Source organism: Pleurodeles waltl, chromosome 3_2, assembly GCF_031143425.1.
Source record: "Pleurodeles waltl isolate 20211129_DDA chromosome 3_2, aPleWal1.hap1.20221129, whole genome shotgun sequence".
Taxonomy (NCBI): Eukaryota; Metazoa; Chordata; class Amphibia; order Caudata; family Salamandridae; genus Pleurodeles; species Pleurodeles waltl.
Window position 1 is genome coordinate 196,729,607 of NC_090441.1, and position 21,843 is coordinate 196,751,449.

Consider the following 21,843-nt stretch of genomic DNA (forward strand, 5'->3'; position numbering starts at 1 on the left):
CCCAGGCACCGTCGGGAAAGAACCAGGCGCTGACTTGGACGAACAGGAGGCCTGCACTACCAAGCTCTCCGGCGTAGGGTGCCTAGATAGGAAACCAGGATCAGTTGGAGCCGTCCGATACCTCCTGGCCACGGCTCTGTGAACTGCTGGGGAAGATGCCGGCCTCTTCCACACCTCTAAAACCGGATCCAGCAGAGCGTCATTAAAAGGTAACAGAGGCTCCGCCGCGGCCGGATGCAACACCTCCGTCAAAAGGTTTTGTTTCGCCTCCACCATTGGAAGATGGCATACATCGCATTCAAGAATGCGGAACTATCGGCTCCAGGGGTGGGAAAAGCCGGATACTGGGGTGCCTGTCTCGGAGGCGACCCCGACGTCGGCCTCGGCGTCTGCGCCGGAGAAAACACTTGAGGCTCCAATACCTCAATCACCGACGCCTGTCCAGGCGAAGTTGGTGACGCCGGAGAGGGCAACGGCGTCGAAGGATGCGGCGTCACCGTGGGGCTGACCTCCCATGTCTTTCGGCGCCGATCCGGAGACCTGGAACGAGCCTCCCTTGAATGACGCTGAGATTCTCTACGGCGCCGGGAGTCTCGATGACGCCGATGTCTTGGAGAAGACTTCTTGTGATACTTCTCCTTTGACTTGGCCATAAACAGCTTCGCCTCACGTTCTTTAAGGGCCTTCGGATTCATGTGCTGACATGAATCACAAGTCGAGACGTCGTGGTCGGAGCTCAAACACCAAAGGCAATCGGAATGAGGATCCGTCACCGACATCTTGCCTCCACACTCACGACAAGGCTTAAATCCAGACTTTCTCTGCGACATTATTTCCACAGAGAAAGAGTACGCAGCAAGGTATACACTGTAACCACTAAGAGTAACAGTTGCTCCCTCGAAGATAACCGCTTCGAATGCACGGAAAAAAGGGAACTGACGTCCGCACGTCGTCGAGGACCTCTTATTGCCTGTATGACGTCAGACGGCATCGCGTGCGAGACAGTGACGTCCTCGTCGACGTGCAGAGACTAGTAAGAAGATTTCCGTAGAATGCTGGCGCCATGGGAGTATTCATGAGGTGAGGAATCCACAGGTAGTTGTATCCATCAGAAGTGGCCTATTATGGGTATGGAGCAGACACTTTTCTGATAAGGCTCCTTGAAGTCATATAAAAAACAATCCACCTGCTTAGATGACATGAGCAACGCAAATCTCTTTGCTGCTCTCTCAAGCAGATTATGGAAACCACCAATATCTCCTGGGGGAGAATCCACCGGAGTAGGTGATGGAGATGAGGGTGTCGGCAATATATAATTGTCCCAATCCGAGTTTGCATCCTGCAACTCTCCTTCTTCTCTCTCTTCATCCGAGGAGTCAGTAACCTGCATGAAAGACCTTTGCAGGGTACTTCTGGACGATCTAGGAGATAACCTAGGCTTTGGCACTGGAGTGGCAGGCATCGAGAGAGGAGGCGCGGTTTGAATGTCCGACTGTGGTGCAGATGGAAACCTCTTATTGTAATCTGATAACATAAACTGTAAATCAGAAATAAGGGAACTCGGGACACAGACCACATCTTCTGGTATACATGGCTGCTGTCGTTGAGGAGAATAATACTGCTGATAATACTCCTCTTAATCCTCTAGACACTTAACATGAAGTTGGGAAGGGCTATGGGCTGCCCCAAACAGCCCATCATCATCAGAATCTTCCTCCAAAAGATGAGTTGGGATTAACAGTGTAACCTTACTTGGGGATGTAGCTCTTGTAATTATATCTCCTCTCCCAGAAAAAGACTGCATTTTTCTTCTCGTCGATGGTGTCAACGACGGTGCCGTCGACGAGGTCGTCGATGATAGCATAGATGTAGGAATCCTTGTCGTCGATGGTGTTGTCGACGGTGTTGTCAATGGAGCCGTCGTCAGAATCATCGTCGTCAACGAAATCTTTATCTTCAACGTCAACGACCTAGATTTCGTTAGCGTCGGCATGGATGTTGTCGACGCACAGGAAGCCACCATTGAGACACTGGTTACCGTCGCCGTCGATGCTGCCGCAGTGTAAGTTCTCGTCGATGGCGGTGTCGACGATGATGACTTCGTTGATGGTGGAATCGTTGTCGACGGTCTGTCTTCAGGAGCTGAAGAAGGCTTTCTCAACACCATCAGAACCTTTGGAGGAGGCGTAGAAGGCTCCTCATTTGATGTTGAAGGCCGATGTTTGGACTTAGAAGAGGATCTTCTCTCCTGAGGTGAGGATGAGAGACTGCAACCTTCTCCAGACCCTTTTCAGGTCTTTTTGAAAGTCTTTGAGGGTTGTTTTGAACCCTTTTCAGAATGAGGTGATCTTTGCCTCTTTTGTGATCTCTTAGAAGACCATGAAGACTCCTCACTGACAGAGTCTGGGACAGGGTTCTTTCTTGATTTAAGCTTCTGGAGCCATATTAACAATCTCCCCTCTCTATCCTTTAAAGTCTTTGAGAAAAAGGTACAACATACCTTACAGTCAGTAGCAGAATGTTCAGGATAGAGGCAATATATACAATCTGTATGAGGATCTTCTGAATGGAGCCTTTTCTTCCCACAAGTGCTGCAGGCTTTAAAGAGACTTTTTCTTTCTCTGTCAGACATTATGCTGGAATAACAGGTTCCAGAAAGTATGAGTGTCAATCAGAAACACTCAATAAGCAAGTAGAAATTCAGATGTAGTGACTAAGGGGGTTATTACAACTTTGGATGAGGTGTTAATCCGTCCCAAATGTGATGGATATACCACCAGGCGTATTACGAGTTCCATAGGATATAATGGACTCGTAAGACGGCTGGTTGTATATCCGTCACTTTACCGTCACTTTTGGGACGGATTAACACCTCCTCCAAAGTTGTAATAACCCCCTAAATCTCCTTCCACAGGAATAAACTGAGCAGAGCTCAGAGGAGACTCCCTAGCATGACGTGCGGTAGAAAATCTGAGGTGCGGGAGCTTCTCTCAGGAGGGTTCTAGAGGGTGGGGCACTCTGATTGGCTGAGGCTCAAGTTTGGTCCTTTTTGAAATAGGACTTGCATAGATTACTAAAATGTAGAGTTTTTAACGATATAGCTATTATGTCTTTGAGGACGTTGTCTTTTCTAAGGTACCGGGGACTTCCATCTCGAAGACGGGGAATGATTCAAGCATGTGAATCTATGAAAGTTCCAATACTGGAGTGACATACCCCTTTCTCTCAGTTACACAAAGTCTCACACATGCGAAGGCAGAAAAAAAGATGCAAGATAAGTTTCACTGTAATTACTGAAGTGATTGCATACGATTATAAAAAGCATGGGCTGCACTTATTAGGCAGATTAAACATAATACAGTGATGATTGTGACCACCAGAGTAAAAAATATGGACAGTCCCATTACTCTGATTTAATCATGAACCTGAGGATTCCTGCCTACACCCTGATGTCTAAACCTGAGAGCATAGCGGTGTTGGCCCTTCTGCCTACCTGGGTCTAGGGGAAGAGCCCCGACCCCATACCTGAAAGATTGCAAGTGTCTGCCTGCTGGCAATCCTCTCAGTTGGCTGAAAAGACAAGGCCAGGATCAGCGAAACTTTCAATGAAATGGTGTACAGCATCAGACAGCCGTGGCTGGAATGCCCTCTACCCTCCTTAGGCCTATGTGGTTTTTATATAACAAAATATATTGTGTTCTAAGAAAAGGCCCGACGTGATAATATATCTCTAGTTGAGGGTTGGCTCTACAACACTTGGAGTGACAGTACTAAGTAAGCATAAGTTACTTACCTGTAATCCTAGTTCTCTTCCAGGGGAACCCTCATCAAAGTCATAAGCAATAAATATTGCTGTGCTCCTGAGGGGACCTCGGAGCACATAACACATATGGAAAATGTCACTTACCCAGTGTACATCTGTTCGTGGCATTAGTCGCTGCAGATTCACATGCTGTGCACAGTCCGCCATCTGGTGTTGGGCTCGGAGTGTTACAAGTTGTTTTTCTTCGAAGAAGTCTTTTCGAGTCACGAGACCGAGGGACTCCTCCCATTTCGACTCCATTGCGCATGGGCGTCGACTCTATCTTAGATTGTTTTGCCCGCAGAGGGTGAGGTAGGAGTTGTGTATGCTAGTAATAGTGCCCATGCAATGGAGTGAATGCGTATGTACATAATAAAGTTTTAAGTAATATATTTACAAATGTACAAATGTTGAAGATCTACTTCTAAACGGCTACAGGCTCCCGGGGAGGCGGGTGGGCGCATGTGAATCTGCAGCGACTAATGCCACGAACAGATGTACACTGGGTAAGTGACATTTTCCGTTTGATGGCATGTGTAGCTGCAGATACACATGCTGTGCATAGACTAGTAAGCAGTTATCTCCCCAAAAGCAGTGGTTCAGCCTGTAGGAGTTGAAGTAGTTTGAAATAATGTTCTGAATACAGCTTGACCTACTGTTGCTTGTTGTGCAGTTAGCACATCTACACAGTAGTGCTTGGTAAATGTATGAGGCGTAGACCATGTTGCTGCCTTACATATTTCGTTCATTGGAATATTTCCTAGAAAGGCCATGGTAGCACCTTTCTTTCTGGTTGAGTGTGCCTTTGGTGTAATAGGCAGTTCTCTTTTAGCTTTAAGATAGCAGGTTTGAATGCACTTAACTATCCATCTAGCAATGCCTTGTTTTGAAATTGGATTTCCTGTATGAGGTTTTTGAAAGGCGATAAATAGTTGTTTTGTCTTTCGAATTAGTTTTGTTCTGTCAATGTAGTACATTAGTGCTCTTTTGATGTCTAATGTATGTAGTGCTCTTTCGGCTACAGAATCTGGCTGTGGGAAGAACACTGGTAATTCTACCGTTTAATTTAAGTGGAACGGTGAGATTACTTTTGGTAAAAATTTAGGATTGGTCCGTAGAACAACTTTATTTTTGTGTATTTGAATAAATGGTTCTTGAATGGAAAATGCTTGAATTTCACTCACTCTTCTTAGAGATGTGATGGCAATTAAAAATGCAACTTTCCACGTTAAGTATTGCATTTCACAAGAGTGCATGGGCTCAAAAGGTGGACCCATGAGTCGTGTTAGGACAATGTTGAGGTTCCATGAAGGAACTGGTGGTGTTCTTGGTGGTATAATTCTCTTTAGGCCTTCCATAAACGCCTTTATGACTGGTATCCTAAACAATGAAATTGAGTGCGTAATTTGTAGGTAAGCAGAAATTGCCGTAAGATGTATTTTAATGGAAGAGAAAGCTAGGTTAGATTTTTGCAAATGTAGTAAGTATCCTACTATTTCTTTTGCAGATGCTTGTAAAGGTTGAATTTGATTATTATGGCAGTAATAAACAAATCTTTTCCACTTATTTGCATAGCAGTGTCTAGTGGTAGGTTTTCTAGCTTGTTTTATGACCTCCATACATTCCTGTGTGAGGTCTAAGTGCCCGAATTCTAGGATTTCAGGAGCCAAATTGCTAGATTCAACGATGCTGGATTTGGATGTCTGATCTGTTGTTTGTGTTGTGTTAACAGATCTGGTCTGTTGGGTAGTTTGGCATGAGGTACTACTGAAAGGTCTAGTAGTGTTGTGTACCAAGGTTGCCTTGCCCATGTTGGTGCTATTAGTATGAGTTTGAGTTTGTTTTGACTCAACCTGTTTACTAGATATGGAAGGAGAGGGAGAGGGGGAAAAGCGTACACAAATATCCCTGACCAGTTCATCCATAGAGCATTGCCTTGGGATTGATCTTGTGGGTACCTGGATGCGAAGTTTTGGCATTTTGAGTTTTCCTTTGTTGCAAATAGATCTATTTGAGGTGTTCCCCAAATTTGAAAGTAATTGTTTAGTATTTGGGGGTGAATTTCCCATTCGTGGGTTTGTTGGTGATCTCGAGAGAGATTGTCTGCCAACTGGTTCTGAATCCCTGGAATAAATTGTGCTATTAGGCGAATGTGGTTGTGAATCGCCCAATGCCATATTTTTTGTGTTAGGAGGCACAACTGTGTTGAGTGTGACCCTCCTTGTTTGTTTAGATAATACATTGTTGTCATGTTGTCTGTTTTGACAAGAATGTATTTTTGGGTTATTATGGGTTGAAATGCTTTCAGCGCTAGAAATACTGCTAACAGTTCTAAGTGATTTATGTGAAACTGCCTCTGATGTATGTCCCATTGTCCTTGGATGCTGTGTTGATTGAGGTGTGCTCCCCACCCTGTCATGGAAGCATCCGTCGTTATGACGTATTGTGGCACTGGGTCTTGGAAAGGCCGCCCTCGGTTTAAATTTGTACTGTTCCACCATAGAAGCGAGATGTATGTTTGGCGGTCTATCAACACCAGATCTAGAAGTTGACCCTGTGCTTGTGACCATTGTGATGCTAGGCACTGTTGTAAGGGCCGCATGTGCAATCTTGCGTTTGGGACAATGGCTATGCATGAAGACACCATGCCTAGGAGTTTCATTACCATTTTGACTTGTATCTTTTGTGTTGGATACATGGCCTGTATTACCTTGTGAAATGTTTGAACCCTTTGTGGACTTGGAGTGGCAATCCCTTTTGCTGTGTTGATTGTCGCTCCTAAGTATTGCTGTGTTTGACACGGCAAAAGGTGTGACTTTGCGTAGTTGATGGAGAAACCTAGCCTGTGAAGGGTCTTTATGACATATTTTGTGTGCTGTGAACACTGTCTTAGCGTGTTGGTTTTGATTAACCAGTCGTCTAAGTACGGGAACACATGTATTTGCTGCCTTCTGATATGTGCAGCTACTACTGCCAGGCATTTTGTAAAAACTCTTGGCGCAGTTGTTATTCCGAATGGCAACACTTTGAATTGGTAATGTATTCTTTGGAATACGAACCTTAGGTATTTCCTGTGTGAAGGATGTATTGGTATATGGAAATACGCATCTTTTAGGTCTAATGTTGTCATGTAATCTTGCTGTTTGAGCAGTGGGATTACGTCTTGTAACGTGACCATGTGAAAGTGGTCTGATTTGATGTAGGTATTTAGTGTTCTGAGATCTAGTATTGGTCTCAGAGTTTTGTCCTTTTTGGGTATTAGAAAATACAGTGAGTAAACTCCTGTGTTTTTTTGTAGATTTGGTACTAATTCTATTGCGTCCTTTTGTAGCAATGCTTGAACTTCTAGTCCTAGAAGATCTATATGTTGTTTTGACATATTGTGTGTTTTCGGTGGGACGTTTGGAGGGAATTGGAGAAATTCTATGCAATAACCATGCTGGATAATTGCTAAGACCCAAGTGTCTGTTGTTATTTCCTCCCAAAGTTTGTAAAATTGGCTTAGTCTTCCCCCCACAGGTGTTATGTGATGGGGTTGTGTGACTTGTGAGTTACGGTTTATTTTGAGGAGTGTCGGGGCCTTGGAATTTTCCCCGATTTCTTGGGAATTGGCCCCCTCTATATTGCCCCCGAAAACCTCCCCTCTGATATTGACCCTGGTAAGTAGGCCTTGTTTGTGAGGTTGTGGTTTCTGTGGGTTGACCTCGAAACCCTCCCCTAAAAGGTGTTTTTCGAAATGTGCCTCTGCTCTGCGGGGAGTAGAGTGCGCCCATGGCTTTGGCTGTATCGGTGTCTTTTTTGAGTTTCTCAATGGCAGTGTCTACCTCCGGCCCAAACAATTGCTGTTCATTAAATGGCATATTGAGCACAGCTGGTTGGATTTCCGGCTTGAACCTGAAGTGCGCAGCCATGCGTGCCTTCGTATCGTGATTGCAGTGTTTATTGTCCTTGCAGCTGTATCTGCTGCATCCATGGAAGACCGTATCTGATTATTTGAGATACTCTGTCCCTCTTCTACCACCTGTTGCGCTCTTTTTTGGAACTCCTTGGGTAAGTGTTCGATGAAATGTTGCATTTCATCCCAATGAGCTCTGTCGTATCTTGCCAAAAGTGCTTGTGAATTGGCAATACGCCATTGATTTGCTGCTTGTGCTGCAACCCTTTTTCCCGCAGCATCAAATTTGCGGCTCTCTTTGTCTGGAGGTGGTGCGTCCCCTGAGGTATGAGAGTTGGCTCTCTTACGAGCTGCCCCGACAACTACTGAGTCTGGTGTTAGTTGTGTTGTAATATAGATTGGATCTGTTGGCGGTGGCTTGTACTTTTTCTCCACCCTTGGAGTTATGGCTCTGCCTTTAACTGGATCCTGAAATATTTGTTTTGAATGTCTTAGCATTCCTGGGAGCATGGGAAGGCTTTGGTACTGGCTATGGGTGGAGGATAGGGTGTTAAACAGAAAGTCATCCTCAATTGGTTCAGAATGTAAGGTGACGTTGTGAAATTCGGCTGCCCTTGCGACCACCTGTGTGTAGGATGTACTGTCCTCAGGTGGTGATGGTTTTGTGGGATAGGAGTCTGGGCTGTTGTCAGACACTGGAGCATCGTAAAGGTCCCATGCATCGGGATCATCCTGACTCATTGTAGTATGAGCTGGTGAGTGCATCAGTGGTGGAGTTGTTGCTGGTGATGCATGTATTGATGGTGGTGGAGACGGTGGTGGGGTTGTTTTCCTTGCCACTTTTGCCTGTGGTTGCTTGTCCTTTTGTTGAAAGGCAAGTTTCCTTTTTATTTTGATTGGGGGAAGAGTGGTTATCTTCCCTGTGTCCTCATGAATATGAAGCCTTCTTTGCGTGTAGTCAGGCTCCACAGCTTGAAGCTCCTCTCCAAATCTATGTAATTGGGAGGTTAATCCTTGTTCCTCTGTATAGGAACTAGTTTTCGGCTCCGAGGCTGGATGTTTCGGAACCGAAACCTTTTCGGAAGTCTTTTTAGGCTCCGAAGAAACCTTCTTTGTTTTCGGCATGGTGTCTCAGTGCCGAAATTCTTCGGTGCCGCTGTCTCTGTGCCGAAGTTTCTCAGAGCCGCTGTCTCGGCTCCGAGGTTGCTGTGTGGCGGAATCTCGACCGGAGTCGGATGACTTCGACACCAGCATGCCCTTTTTCGGTGCCTTGGATCGGTCACCTAGTTTTCGGGTTAAGCCATGGCCTGTTGGCGGTGGCGTCCCCTGGGCTTTTGTGGACTTCTCGTGAGTCTTGATTTTCGACGTCTTACTCACGGTTTGGGGTGTTTCTTCGGCGTCGAGTTCTTCAGAATCCGACTCCTGGATGGAGAAAGCTTCTTCTTCCTCCTCGAAAAGTTCTTGACCTGTCGGCGTGGACGCCATTTGTAGTCTCCTGGCTCTTCGGTCTCTCAGCGTCTTCCTCGACCGAAACGCTCGACAGGCTTCACAAGTATCCTCCTTGTGCTCGGGGGACAAGCACAAGTTACAGACCAGATGCTGATCCGTAAACGGATACTTGTTATGGCATTTTGGGCAGAAGCGGAATGGGGTCCGTTCCATCAGCCTTGAAGTCGCACGTGGCCGGGCCGACCAGGCCCCGACGGGGGATCGAAAAAACCCCGAAGGGCCACCGGAGCTCTTCAAAATTCGGTGTCGATTTGTTCTAACTAACCCGATACCGAACGCAAACAATACCGATGATTTTTTCCGAGATTCTAACTAACTTTCCGACCCGTAACACGGAGCGAAAAGGAACACGTCCGAACCCGATGGCGGAAAAAAAGCAATCTAAGATGGAGTCGACGCCCATGCGCAATGGAGTCGAAATGGGAGGAGTCCCTCGGTCTCGTGACTCGAAAAGACTTCTTCGAAGAAAAACAACTTGTAACACTCCGAGCCCAACACCAGATGGCGGACTGTGCACAGCATGTGTATCTGCAGCTACACATGCCATCGAACATATAAATATATATAAGCAATGTATATGTAGTAAAATTGTTTCCATATTTTTTTTTTTTAAACATATACATGATAAAAAACATACACGCAGTTTATATTAAAAGGGTCAAAAATATGTCTAATTTGCGTTATGTTTTCCTTTAATAAGTATCACTAGAACTCCAGTATTTCTGCAAATCAGAAAAAAAGGAGACATAGAGAACAGTAATATCTTTTATAGGAGAGAAAACTGTAATGAAAAACAAATACATTTTTAGCCAATAGGCTGCATTCAGATTAACATGGTAAAACAATAAATGGATCTCTTTGTTTCAGACAAACTACAGCAAACTTGGATTAAAGAGACAAATCTTACCCACCCATGGTGACCATTTCTAATTCATTCAAACTCTCACTGACACCTGACGAGAAAGCAGTATTTTTGTGATTTTCACAATGGCTATGATTAAAATCCCAGCATCCTAATAGGGTGTGGTTTCAAGAATGTAGGAGAGATACATAGGGCTTGATTACAACCTTGGCGGATAGGATACTCCGCCACAAACGTGACAGATATCCCGCCCGCCATTTTACAAGTTCCATAGGATATAATGCAACATGTAATACAACAGAGAGGATATCTGTCATGTTTGTGGAGGAGCATCCCATCCTCCAAGGTTGTAATCAGGCTCTTAGTGTCAAACACAGCACTAGTTCACTTAATTGGACAGCCAACAGCATTGTGACAGTTTTAGAGTGCACCTTTGGATAATGAGCTATTTTAAAGCCAGATCTGACAATGTTGATTGATGTAACAGTCACTGCTGTTGAATCCACCACTCCTTCTGACGTGAAACTTTTTGCCTGCACCTGCAGAGTCATATCTAGAATATTGTGCCACACATGTTGGCCATAATGATCGAGTGATGCCCAGAAAAGATTTTACCTATTTGCCAAAAACCTCAGAGTGTTGCTCCTCTTTATCTTCCAGGTCAATCTTGAACCTTCATTCAAGGAGGGGCTATTGCTTTTGGATCCACAAACACTTTGAGTCAGTTTAAAATGTATTTTATTAGGAGCACCCCATCCACAAAGCCATGCATTCCTGGACCAGGAATAATGGCTACTCACTCAGAATAAAACCTCAACCCCAACCTCAACACTGTCATCATCTTGGACATCTTTAGCAGCACAGCCACATTAGATTGAGCTTTTACTAAGATCATCCCTAGGGTCATCTAATGATACTAGGGGCAGAGGAACCAGTATGGGTCTGAATAGGTGAGGTGGTGTCTCCTACTGTAGTATCAACTGAGCTACGGACACTGTTGGGAATTTGAAGTGAATTTAAAAATGTCTGCACAGATAATGGTGCTGACCAAAGAAATGTTAAAGAAAGCCCCCTTGTCTCCTCATCTTCCTGGTAGCCTTTTTTATGCAGCATTTTCTCTCTTTATGAGACAAATGATCCTAGTCTTAACTGGCCTTTACAAGAGGCTCCTGAAGCCCAATGAGCATCGCAAACCCTGTTCAAGGTGTTTCCATCCATAAATGCTCATTGCGAGCCTAACTCTGAAATGCTGTCACAGCTTCTAACTATGCCACAAATCCATCCTAGTCCCACTCACTCAATACAGGTTCAAACCAGGTCGGGCTCTGGAAATGAGCCACTGATCTCAGTAGTCGTACATAACACTCAGGTGCCTCCTTCTTTGGCCAATTCCAGCACAAGCCCGGACTGTCCCACACAAGACAAACTGCGGGTCAATCACATTACCAAAAGTGACAACAGCAACAACATTCACATGGAGGGTAGAGGTGAACAAATTCCAACAAAACTGATTTTGACCCCGCACTATCAGTCCGAGGGCCCACACACCACCTTAAATAGATTACATTTGTTGAGGATGTTCAAAAATATACCAAATATATCTATTGTAACCTTGGAAGACATTTTAACATCGCTCATTCAATCTTGCCTAGCAACCACACATGTCCCAGACAGCCGGAGGTGCTCCATCCTGAACTTTATATACAAGAAGGGTGACAGAAGCGATCCAACCAAATATCGCCTAATCGCCCTCCTGGACATCGAAGCAAAGGCTTATACCTCAGTTCTACTGAGGGACTTGGAACACTGCGCTGAAGTAAGCAATATAATACCACTCAGTCAAACAGGCTTTAGAGCTAACTCATCCACAATGGACAATGCAGTGGCTATATCTTATTCAATCCACCGGGCAACTTGCAAAAAACAACTCCTACTCTTCGTCTGCTTTGTGTATTAATCATCCGCCTTCAACCTGGTTGACAGGAAAGGGTCTAGGGAGAAAACACACAGACTGGGATGTTACAAACAATCTGCTCCAAATCATTATATTTTTATTGAACTCAACCTGGATCTGGGTCAAGTTAACCCCGACAGTAGTTAGCCAGAAAACCTAGAGAGATAATGGCCTAAAGAAAGGCTGCCACAAGCGAACTTACTACTGCCTATAATCGGAAGCACTAAGGTCCCACTACTTCAAATGCTGACATCGTCCTTTTGGACCACGCTAGAGTTGGCCTACACAGGGCCCTTAATGGGGATTCTTTTTGTGTAGTGTTTCCATTTTATCAGTGTTTGAAGTACTGCATAGAAACGTATGGGCTTGAGTAGCCCAGTAAGCCCTTTCACCTATCCTAAGAAAGAGGGATCCTTAAATACCACTGACCTAGGTGTAAAAGGACAATCTTTACACACAGCTAACATGAAGTACTTTAACTAGTATGTGAAAGGGGGACATAGAGGCCTCTTACTACACTGAACTAACCAAAAGAGGGTCATCATACTACAATAGCTAATAATGAATGGGACCTATCATTGGAAAAGCGGGCATCTTTTACTTAGTTAATTTTACCTAGATAGCGAGAAGCTTACCTAACACTGAGGTAAAAAAGATACACATAGGGGGTCATTACGACCCTGGCGGTCATGGACCGCCAGGGCCGGGGACCGCGGATGCACCGCCAACAGGCTGGCGGTGCATCCAGGCCTATTCTGACCGCGGCGGTAAAGCCGCGGTCAGAAAAGGGAAACCGGTGGTTTCCCGACGGTTTTCCCCTGGCCTGAGGAATCCTCCATGGCGGCGCTGCAGGCAGCGCCGCCATGGGGATTCCGACCCCCATACCGCCAGCCTGGTTCTGGCGGTTTTGACCGCCAGAACCTGGTTGGCGGTAACGGGTGTCGTGGGGCCCCTGGGGGCCCCTGGGGGCCCCTGCAGTGCCCATGCCAATGGCATGGGCACTGCAGGGGCCCCCTAACAGGGCCCCACCAAGATTTTCAGTGTCTGCATAGCAGACACTGAAAATCGCGACAGGTGCAACTGCACCCGTCGCACCCTTTCCACTCCGCCGGCTCCGTTCGGAGCCGGCATCCTCGTGGAAGGGGGTTTCCCGCTGGGTTGGCGGGCGGCCTTCTGGTGGTCGCCCGCCAGCCCAGCGGGAAACTCAGAATTACCGCGGCGGTCTTTTGACCGCGCAGCGGTATTCTGACGGCGGTACTTTGGCGGGCAGCCTCTGCCGCCCGCCAAAGTCGTAATGACCCCCATAATCTTGCTTCACAGGAAAGGGAATCTTCATGCACTAAACTGAGTAAATAAAAACTTTCTATACTTCAATACTGGAGAATAGCATAAAGCATAACTCAGTTTTGAATTGTAAACTAAGGTAAATGTGACCCTGATCCATGCACTTGAAATTGAAAACTGTGATCTCTTACCTTTTGTGGTGCTCAATTTACAGGTGTAGATTCCACTATCATCCTCATGGACAGAGTTCAGCAGCAGTTTGCACTTCCGCCCATCAAAATGCATCTTACAGTTAAGTAGTGCAGGCTGAAGGAGTTTGCCCCGGGAAAGCCAGTCTACATCTACATCTGTGGGGCCTGTGACCACGCACTCGAAAAGTGCCATCTCGCCTGCGTTGACCATGACGTCTTGCATGGGCACAACCACTGCTAGAGAATTGCTCTCAGGATGAGCTAGGGGGAAAGGATAAACACAACAGGAGAAAGAAAATCAGCCATGAAGTGATGAGAGAGACTTGTGAATGTACCAAAAGCAGTAAACGAGAAGAGAGATAAACAATGACTGGGACAATGAGAGGCATCAAACAAAAGCAAATGAATCAGTGGCATCTGAGGGACAACATGAGCAGAAGGAAAGGAGAATAAACATGCCACACAAGGGATAGTGAGGAAGACCGTGAGCAGGTCAAGAGTGAAAGAGCAAGAAAGGTAGAAAAGTGATAAAAATATAGGGGGTTATTACAACTTTGGAGGAGGTGTTAATCCGTCCCAAATGTGGCTGATATACCACCAGCCGTATTACGAGTTCCATAGGATATAATGGACTCGTAATACGGCTGGTGGTATATCCTTCACTTTACCGTCACTATTGGGACGGATGGATAAGTTACTTACCTGTAAATCCTAGTTCTCTTCCAGGGGTATCCTCATCAAAGTCATAAACATTGAATATTCCCGCCCTTGTGCGGGGACCCCGGAGCATATATAAAATACACACATATTATACATGTGTAAAACAGCAATGCAGGCTATAATGTTAAAACAGGCTAAAATGCTTTATTTCTATGAAGTTTTTTTTTTTTATTATAAAATTACAATATACAATAGAGAATAAATATCTACCCAAGCCCCCAAAACTGGGCTTAGGGAAGTAAGCAGCAGTAAACTCTAGAGAAAAAGAGAAAAAACTGCATTGAAAAACAATGGAGCATTCTTAGCCAATAGGCTGCATGCAGGTTAACCCAGGAGAACCATAAAAACTTTGGCACCTTGCCTTTAAGACCCTGAGCACCTCCAGTATCCCACCATGCCTCAGGGGTGAAGGAAAGGTGACAGTTGGTTCACAGTTAGGTCAGTTCTTTTTTACGGTGACAATCTGTGTAACTGATTAAAGATACAGTCTGTCCTGCACTTCTAGGAGACGTGCGTCCAGGGAGGCGGGTGGGTTGTTTATGACTTTGATGAGGATACCCGTGGAAGAGAACTAGGATTTACAGGTAAGTAACTTATCCTTCTCTTCCAGGGGATCCTCATCAATAGTCATAAACATTGAATAGATTAGCAAGCCCATCCCTAAACTCTGCGGACTGTCCGATAGAAGTGCAGGAATAGATACGTATTATGCAAATAAGTTTCTTAGAGAGGCCTGCCCCACTTGGGCATCCGCTCTTGCATCTGAGTCTAAACAGTAATGTCTAGTAAACGTATGTACAGACTTCCATGTAGCAGCCTTACAAATCTCAGATATTGGAACATCGTTAAGGAGGGCAGCAGTAGCCGCTTTTCCCCTTGTGGAATGCGCTTTAGGCCTCGCTAGTAATTGTTTATTAGCCAGCTGGTAAGTATTAACAATACAAGAAACTATCCATCTTGATATCGTTCGTTTAGATGCTGCCTCTCCTGTCCTCAAATGACCATAATTTACAAACAAGCGGTTAGAGTGTCTAATCGATTTTGTCTTATCCAGATAAAATTTCAGCACTCTTTTCAAGTCTAAGGAGTGCAAAGCTTTCTCTGCCGGAGTCTCCGGATTGGGAAAGAAAGTCGGTAAAGATATAGGGGGTCATTCTGACCCTGGCGGTAATTACCGCCATGGCGGAGGTCGGCGGTAGCACCGCCAACAGGCTGGCGGTGCACCGCTGGGCATTCTGACCGCGGCGGTTCAGCCGCGGCCAGAAACGGAAAGTCGGCGGTGTACCGCTGACTTTCCGCTGCCCTTGAGAATCCTCCATGGCGGCGGAGCACGCTCCGCCGCCATGGGGATTCTGACACCCCCTACCGCCATCCTGTTCCTGGCGGGTCTCCCGCCAGGAACAGGATGGCGGTAGGGGGTGCCGCGGGGCCCCTGGGGGCCCCTGCAGTGCCCATGCCAATGGCATGGGCACTGCAGGGGCCCCCGTAAGAGGGCCCCACGAAGAATTTCAGTGTCTGCTTTGCAGACACTGAAATTCGCGACGGGTGCAACTGCACCCGTCGCACCTTCCCACTCCGCCGGCTCCATTCTGAGCCGGCGTCCTCGTGGGAAGGGTGTTTCCCGCTGGGCTGGCGGGCGGACTTTCGGCGGTCGCCCGCAAGCCCAGTGGGAAGCGGTCTTTCGGCGGGAACCGCTTGGCGGGCGGCGACCGCCGTCCGCCGCGGTCAGAATCACCCCCATAGTCTGATTGATATGGAATTCTGAGACCACCTTCGGAAGGAAAGATGGGTGAGTTCGCAGAACCACTCTATTGTCATGAAAAACCGTGTACGGTTCTTTGGAAGACAAAGCCTGGATTTCGCTGACCCTCCTCGCTGAAGTAATGGCCACTAAAAAAAGCCGTCTTCCACGTAAGGTGTTGTAAAGAGGCCTTATGTATAGGTTCAAAAGGAGGGCCCATAAGTTTTGCCAATACTATGTTCGGTTCCCATGGAGGAGAAGGTCTCCGAATGGGCGGAAAAACTTTCTTCAAACCTTCTAAGAAATCCTTTACTACAGGTTTCGTAAAGAAGGATTCCTGAGAAGGTGACTTGCGATAGGCTGTAATAGCAGACAAATGTACCTTAATAGATGATACCTGCAGACCGGACTTTGCCAGTTGAAGCAAATAGGACAGTATGACATCCTCCTGAGCCCGTATGGGATTCTGACCTTGTTGACAGCACCATATGTAGAATCTCTTCCACTTAAAAGCGTAAGAACGCCGCATGGAAGGCCGTTTGGACTCTTTCAAGATGTTCATGCACTCCTGCGAGAGCCCTAGGTGCCCATACTGCAGGAATTCAGGAGCCATGCTGTCAAGCTCAGAGAGGGTAGGTTGGGATGCAGAACCCTGCCCTCCATCCTGCTCAGAAGATCCGGTCTGCACGGCAGCCTCCTGTGAGGTTGTTCTGATAGGTTGAGGAGATCTGTGTACCAGAATTGACGGGGCCATTGTGGCGCTATGAGAATCATTCTGGTTCTGGATCTGTAAAGTTTGTTGATCACTGCCGGTATGAGGGGAATCGGCGGAAAAGCGTAGAGAAATATCCCTGACCAGTCGATCAACAGGGCATTCCCTCGAGATCCCGGACAGTAGAACCTGGATGCGAAGTCTGAGCATTTCTTGTTTACTTCGTCTGCGAAGAGGTCCAGTTGAGGCTGACCCCATTGAGCGAAGATGTATTCTGCGACTTCGCCGTGTAGGACCCAATCGTGAGCGTCCTCTAGGTGTCTGCTCAGAAAATCTGCTTCCACGTTCTGTTGACCTGGCAGGTGAACCACTGTAAGTGACATTCCTCTGGCCAGGAGCCAATGCCATATCGCTTGGGACTCTCGAGATAGGGGTAGGGATCTCGTTCCCCCCTGTTTGTTCAAATAATACATCGTGGTTGTATTGTCCATTTGTATTAGGAGAGCTTTCCCCTGAATTAGTGGTATGAAAGACTTGAGAGCCAGATGGACCGCTCTGAGTTCTAGCAGATTGATGTGGTACTGCTTTTCCTTGTGTGACCACAGGCCCTGAGCTTGAAAGGGACCCAGATGAGCCCCCCATCCCTGAAGAGACGCATCCATTACCAGAGTGTCGGATGGAACTACCTGGTGAAACGGAGCACCCACTGACAGGTGAGGTCTGTGCATCCACCATCTCAATGACTGAAGTGCTACTGCCGGTAGTCGCACTCTGTCCTCCCAGCGACCTGTCCTTTGGCTCCAGTTGTTCTCCAATGCCTCTTGGAGGGGCCTCATGTGGAGTCTGGCATTTGGGACAATAAAAATGCATGATGCCATGGAGCCCAGCAGCGATGTCACCTGACGTGCCGTAGGTGCGTTGGCTCTCAACAGGTCCTGACACTTCCTGTCTATTGAGGATAGTCGTTCCTCCGAAGGATACACTCTTTGGAGTTCTGTGTTTATGATAGCGCCCAGGTAGTGAAGGTTCTGTGTTGGAATCAAGGTTGACTTTTGGTAATTGACCTGAAGACCTAGAGACTCGCAAACTCCGAGCACAATGTCCCGATGGCTTCTCGCCTCCTCCGGAGAAGAAGCCTTCAGTAACCAGTCGTCTAGGTATGGATATATGAATATCTTTTGTTTTCGAAGATGCGCCGCTACCACTGCCATACATTTCGAGAAGACGCGTGGGGCAGATTTCAGGCCAAATGGCAGAACTCTGAACTGGTAATGCTGTAACGCTACTTGGAAGCGCAGGAATTTTCTATGTTTTGGAGCTATTGGGATGTGAAAATATGCATCCTGCAGGTCGATGGAGCACATCCAGTCTCCCTGATGTAGCTGAGGGAAAATCTGGTGAAGCGCTAGCATCCTGAACTTCTGTTTCCTTATGTATTTGTTCAGCAGCCGTAGGTCCAGAATTGGCCTGAAAACGCCCTCTCGACCCTTCTTCGCCACCAGAAAGTAACGGGAGTAAACCCCCTTTCCTCTGTGCGCAGGTGGAACCTTTTCTATGGTATTCTTTTGTAGGAGGGCGAGAGCCTCTTTGCGCAGCAGGCTGAGATGAGATGGATTGCCTTTGGTTGGTGGCAAGTGTGGTGGAGGCTGTTTGAAAAGAAGAGAGTAGCCATGTTCGACAATATTGAGCACCCATTTGTCTCTTGTGATAGAGTGCCACTCGTGAAGATAAGCTGTAATACTTCCCCCCACCGGAGTGGTGTACAGTGTCGAGGGAAGCGAGATCTCATTGTTTGGTGGGTGCTTTCGGAGTGGACTGCTGAGGTCTACTTGACCCTCGCTCCCTTGTGTTCCTTCGCTGAAAAAGAGGGCGTCCCTGTCGTTGCTGTGACCTTTGGGACCAGTGAGGGGTTTGAACCCTCTGCTGGAAAGGGCGCCTGTCATAAGGCCTGTACCTCCTTCTGAAATCTTTCTTTCTTTCCAGGCCCACTGCCCTCATGGTATCCACCTCGGTCTTCATGCGGGCCATTTCCTCGTCTGCATGGGCACCAAATAGAGAGTTCCCGGCGAATGGGAGATTCAGGATGCGTTGTTGTGCTTCCTGCTTTAAGCCAGTGAGTCTCAGCCAGGAAGACCTCCTTGCACAGATTCCATGCGCGTACCCATGTGCAGCTAAATCCGCCCCATCTGCTGCCGCGCTGATAACCTGGTTGGATACCAGGCATCCTTCTTGCAGGATCTCTTGGAAATCTTGTCTGTCCTCTCTGGGCAATTTCTCTGTGAATCTATTGAGAGAGTCCCACAGAGAACGATCATACCTGCCCAGGAGTGCAGAAGCACTGGAGACTTTCATTGCCGAAGCCGCCGTCCCGCATATCTTTCTCCCCAGAGAGTCTAGATGCCTGCTCTCTTTATCCGGGGGGACCGTGGATGATGATGCCACCGAGTGGGTCTTTCGGGCTGCGGCTAATATTACCGAGTCCGGAGGCGGATCCTTCCTTAGGAACAGAGGGTCCTGTTCGGGAGCCTTGTATTTTTTGAGAATCCTAGCCGGGGCAGATTTGAGCGAGGCTGGGGCCAGAAAAGTGTCCATGGTTGGCTGCAACAAACCAGGCACTAGAGGCAGCAGCTTTTTTGATGCTGATCTCTGTTGTAGAGTCTCAAAGATGACTGACGAGGAGGTAGATGGCTCTGGAACTTCTATGTTTAGTTTCTGCGCTCCTCTTAGCAGCACCTCGTTAAACGTGGTAATGTCATCCACCGGTGAGACCCTAGCAGGTGGTGAATCTGTTAGGGTGGGTGAATAACGCCCGACAGATGATCCTGAAGACGACCAAGAGGGTGATCTTATTCGTGAACGAGACCTGGATCGTCGTTGAGAACGAGACCTGCTGTGAGACGCTGTAGCAGAGCGCCCAGGCCTCACGGCCGGTTGACGAGGAGCAGAACGAGCCCGTCCTGCCCTTGCTGTCGGTGATGGCGTTCTTGGCAGGGAGGCAGTAGGCGAGTACATTCGCGAATATTGCGAATCTGGGGAGGCCGCTGGTCTGTTAAGGCTCTCCAGCCATCTTGGAGATAGATTGATGGGCGAGACATGCCCAGATGATGCCGCTCTTGACCGAGAAGAGTCGCTCGGTATGGAGACCACTGGAGATGGCGCAGCCTTGTCTGGCGTGGGGCGATGTTCTACTCCCTGCGGGACAGGTAAAACCTGTGTCGACGTCGATGGCTGCCCCACCGGTTGTCTCGACGTTGGGTGTCTCGACATTGAGTGTCGCGACGTTGAGTGTCTTGACGTCGAACGGCGATCTTTGGACCTCGACCTGCTCGCCGTCGTGTGCCTCAACGTGGAGCGGTGGGAAACCGACGGCGGATGTCTCTCATGCCGTCGTGGCGATTTCGACGTCGTGTCTCTTGACGTCGGGGGCGCACAGACTTTGGCGGCGACCGGGCACGCCGGCGATGGCTCGACGTCGATCGGCGGGCTGCCGTCAACGGAAACCTGCCCCTGCGATGGTGTTCCCTCGACGCCGTCTCCTTCGACGTCGGGTGTGTCGCCGTCTACGGCGATCTACGCCGGTGGGACGGTGGTAGCGACGACGTCGACGGGGAACAAACAGGTACTTTCCTACCTGCTGACGTCGACCTAGCCATTCTCTCCTGAGAATGGCCTGCTGGATGTCTGGGAAGTGAGGAGGACGATGTTTTCTGCCTCTCCTGAAGCCCATGTAGCCTGAGCTTTTCTCTGTCTTTCAGAGTCCTCTTTGACATATTCTTGCAGTACTTACAAGTGTCAGGGCAGTGACTCTGAGGCAGGCACACTATACACAGAGAGTGTGGGTCTGACTGGGCCTTCTTCTTCCCACAAGCAGGGCATTTGACAAAAAGTGAAGGCATTTTTTCTGTCAGGAAAAAACTGCCAAGCTCAGACAAAGATGTTATCTGTCGAATGAAAAAGGAAAAAACGCTTTTTCAAAGGATTTTTCTGAGAAAACTCAGAAAAACTGAGAGCTCAATGCTCCAGGATCCTCTCAGAAGAAGGTGGAAAAAAGAACTGACCTAACTGTGAACCAACTGTCACCTTTCCTTCACCCCTGAGGCATGGCGGGATACTGGAGGTGCTCAGGGTCTTAAAGGCAAGGTGCCAAAGTTTTTATGGTTCTCCTGTGTTAACCTGCATGCAGCCTATTGGCTAAGAATGCTCCATTGTTTTTCAATGCAGTTTTTTCTCTTTTTCTCTAGAGTTTACTGCTGCTTACTTCCCTAAGCCCAGTTTTAGGGGCTTGGGTAGATATTTATTCTCTATTGTATATTGTAATTTTATAATATTAAAAAAAAAAAAAAAAAAAAAAACTTCATAGAAATAAAGCGTTTTAGCCTGTTTTAACATTATAGCCTGCATTGCTGTTTTACACATGTATAATATGTGTGTATTTTATATATGCTCCGGGGTCCCCGCACAAGGGCGGGAATATTCAATGTTTATGACTATTGATGAGGATCCCCTGGAAGAGAATAACACCTCCTCCAAAGTTGTAATAACCCCCATAGTTAAAAAGGGGGAGAGAGTAAGAACACAGAAGCAAGGGAGGAGACTGAGGGGACCAAGAAATGAAGATCAAAAATAAGGGAGAAAATTGTGGTAAGGGAGAAGCATAAGCAGGATGGAGAGAGAGCGAGAGAGAGAGATGGATAAAAGATAGTGGTTGAAATGTCCAAAGAGAATATAAAAGAGGAGACTATCACAGAAAAAACTAGGAGATGAAAAAAAAGCAAAACGAAAGCAACAGAAAAAGTACAAGGGGCACAAAATAAGTAAGTGTTCAAACAGGAAGGAAGATAGAGATTGAATGGCAGATAGACAGAAAATGTGGGCTGCAAGGTTTGACTCCCAGAACGGGCTGCATAAATCAAAGCATCAAACAATAAACTCCAAAGTTTCAAGTAATTTTTAATCTCTCCAGGCTTCACAGGAGATCTTAATCTCCCTTTTGACATGCACACAAACACCTTCCTGCACATAAACAATTCCCTGAAGCCATATTCCTCTATCTATGTGCGCTGCAGAATGCAGCACACATAGAAAGAGGAAGTAACGAGGAGAAGAAATTATATTTCTCCTCATTACGCCTCAACTGGGGAGGCATAGGTTTTTTAAAGCATTTCCAGGTCTA

The 21,843-nt window shown here is 47.1% G+C and overlaps 1 protein-coding gene across 2 annotated transcripts in view; it reads right to left on the reverse strand.

The window, feature by feature from the left end:
- Positions 1 to 21,843, reverse strand: part of SPEG (striated muscle enriched protein kinase) — a 1,321,813-nt gene that overhangs the window by 597,989 nt on the left and 701,981 nt on the right. For both annotated transcript variants that reach the window (XM_069227158.1, XM_069227157.1), the window contains exon 10: positions 13,498 to 13,758. In XM_069227158.1, the coding sequence (XP_069083259.1) occupies positions 13,498 to 13,758 (261 nt within the window). The remainder of the gene's footprint in view (positions 1 to 13,497; positions 13,759 to 21,843) is intronic.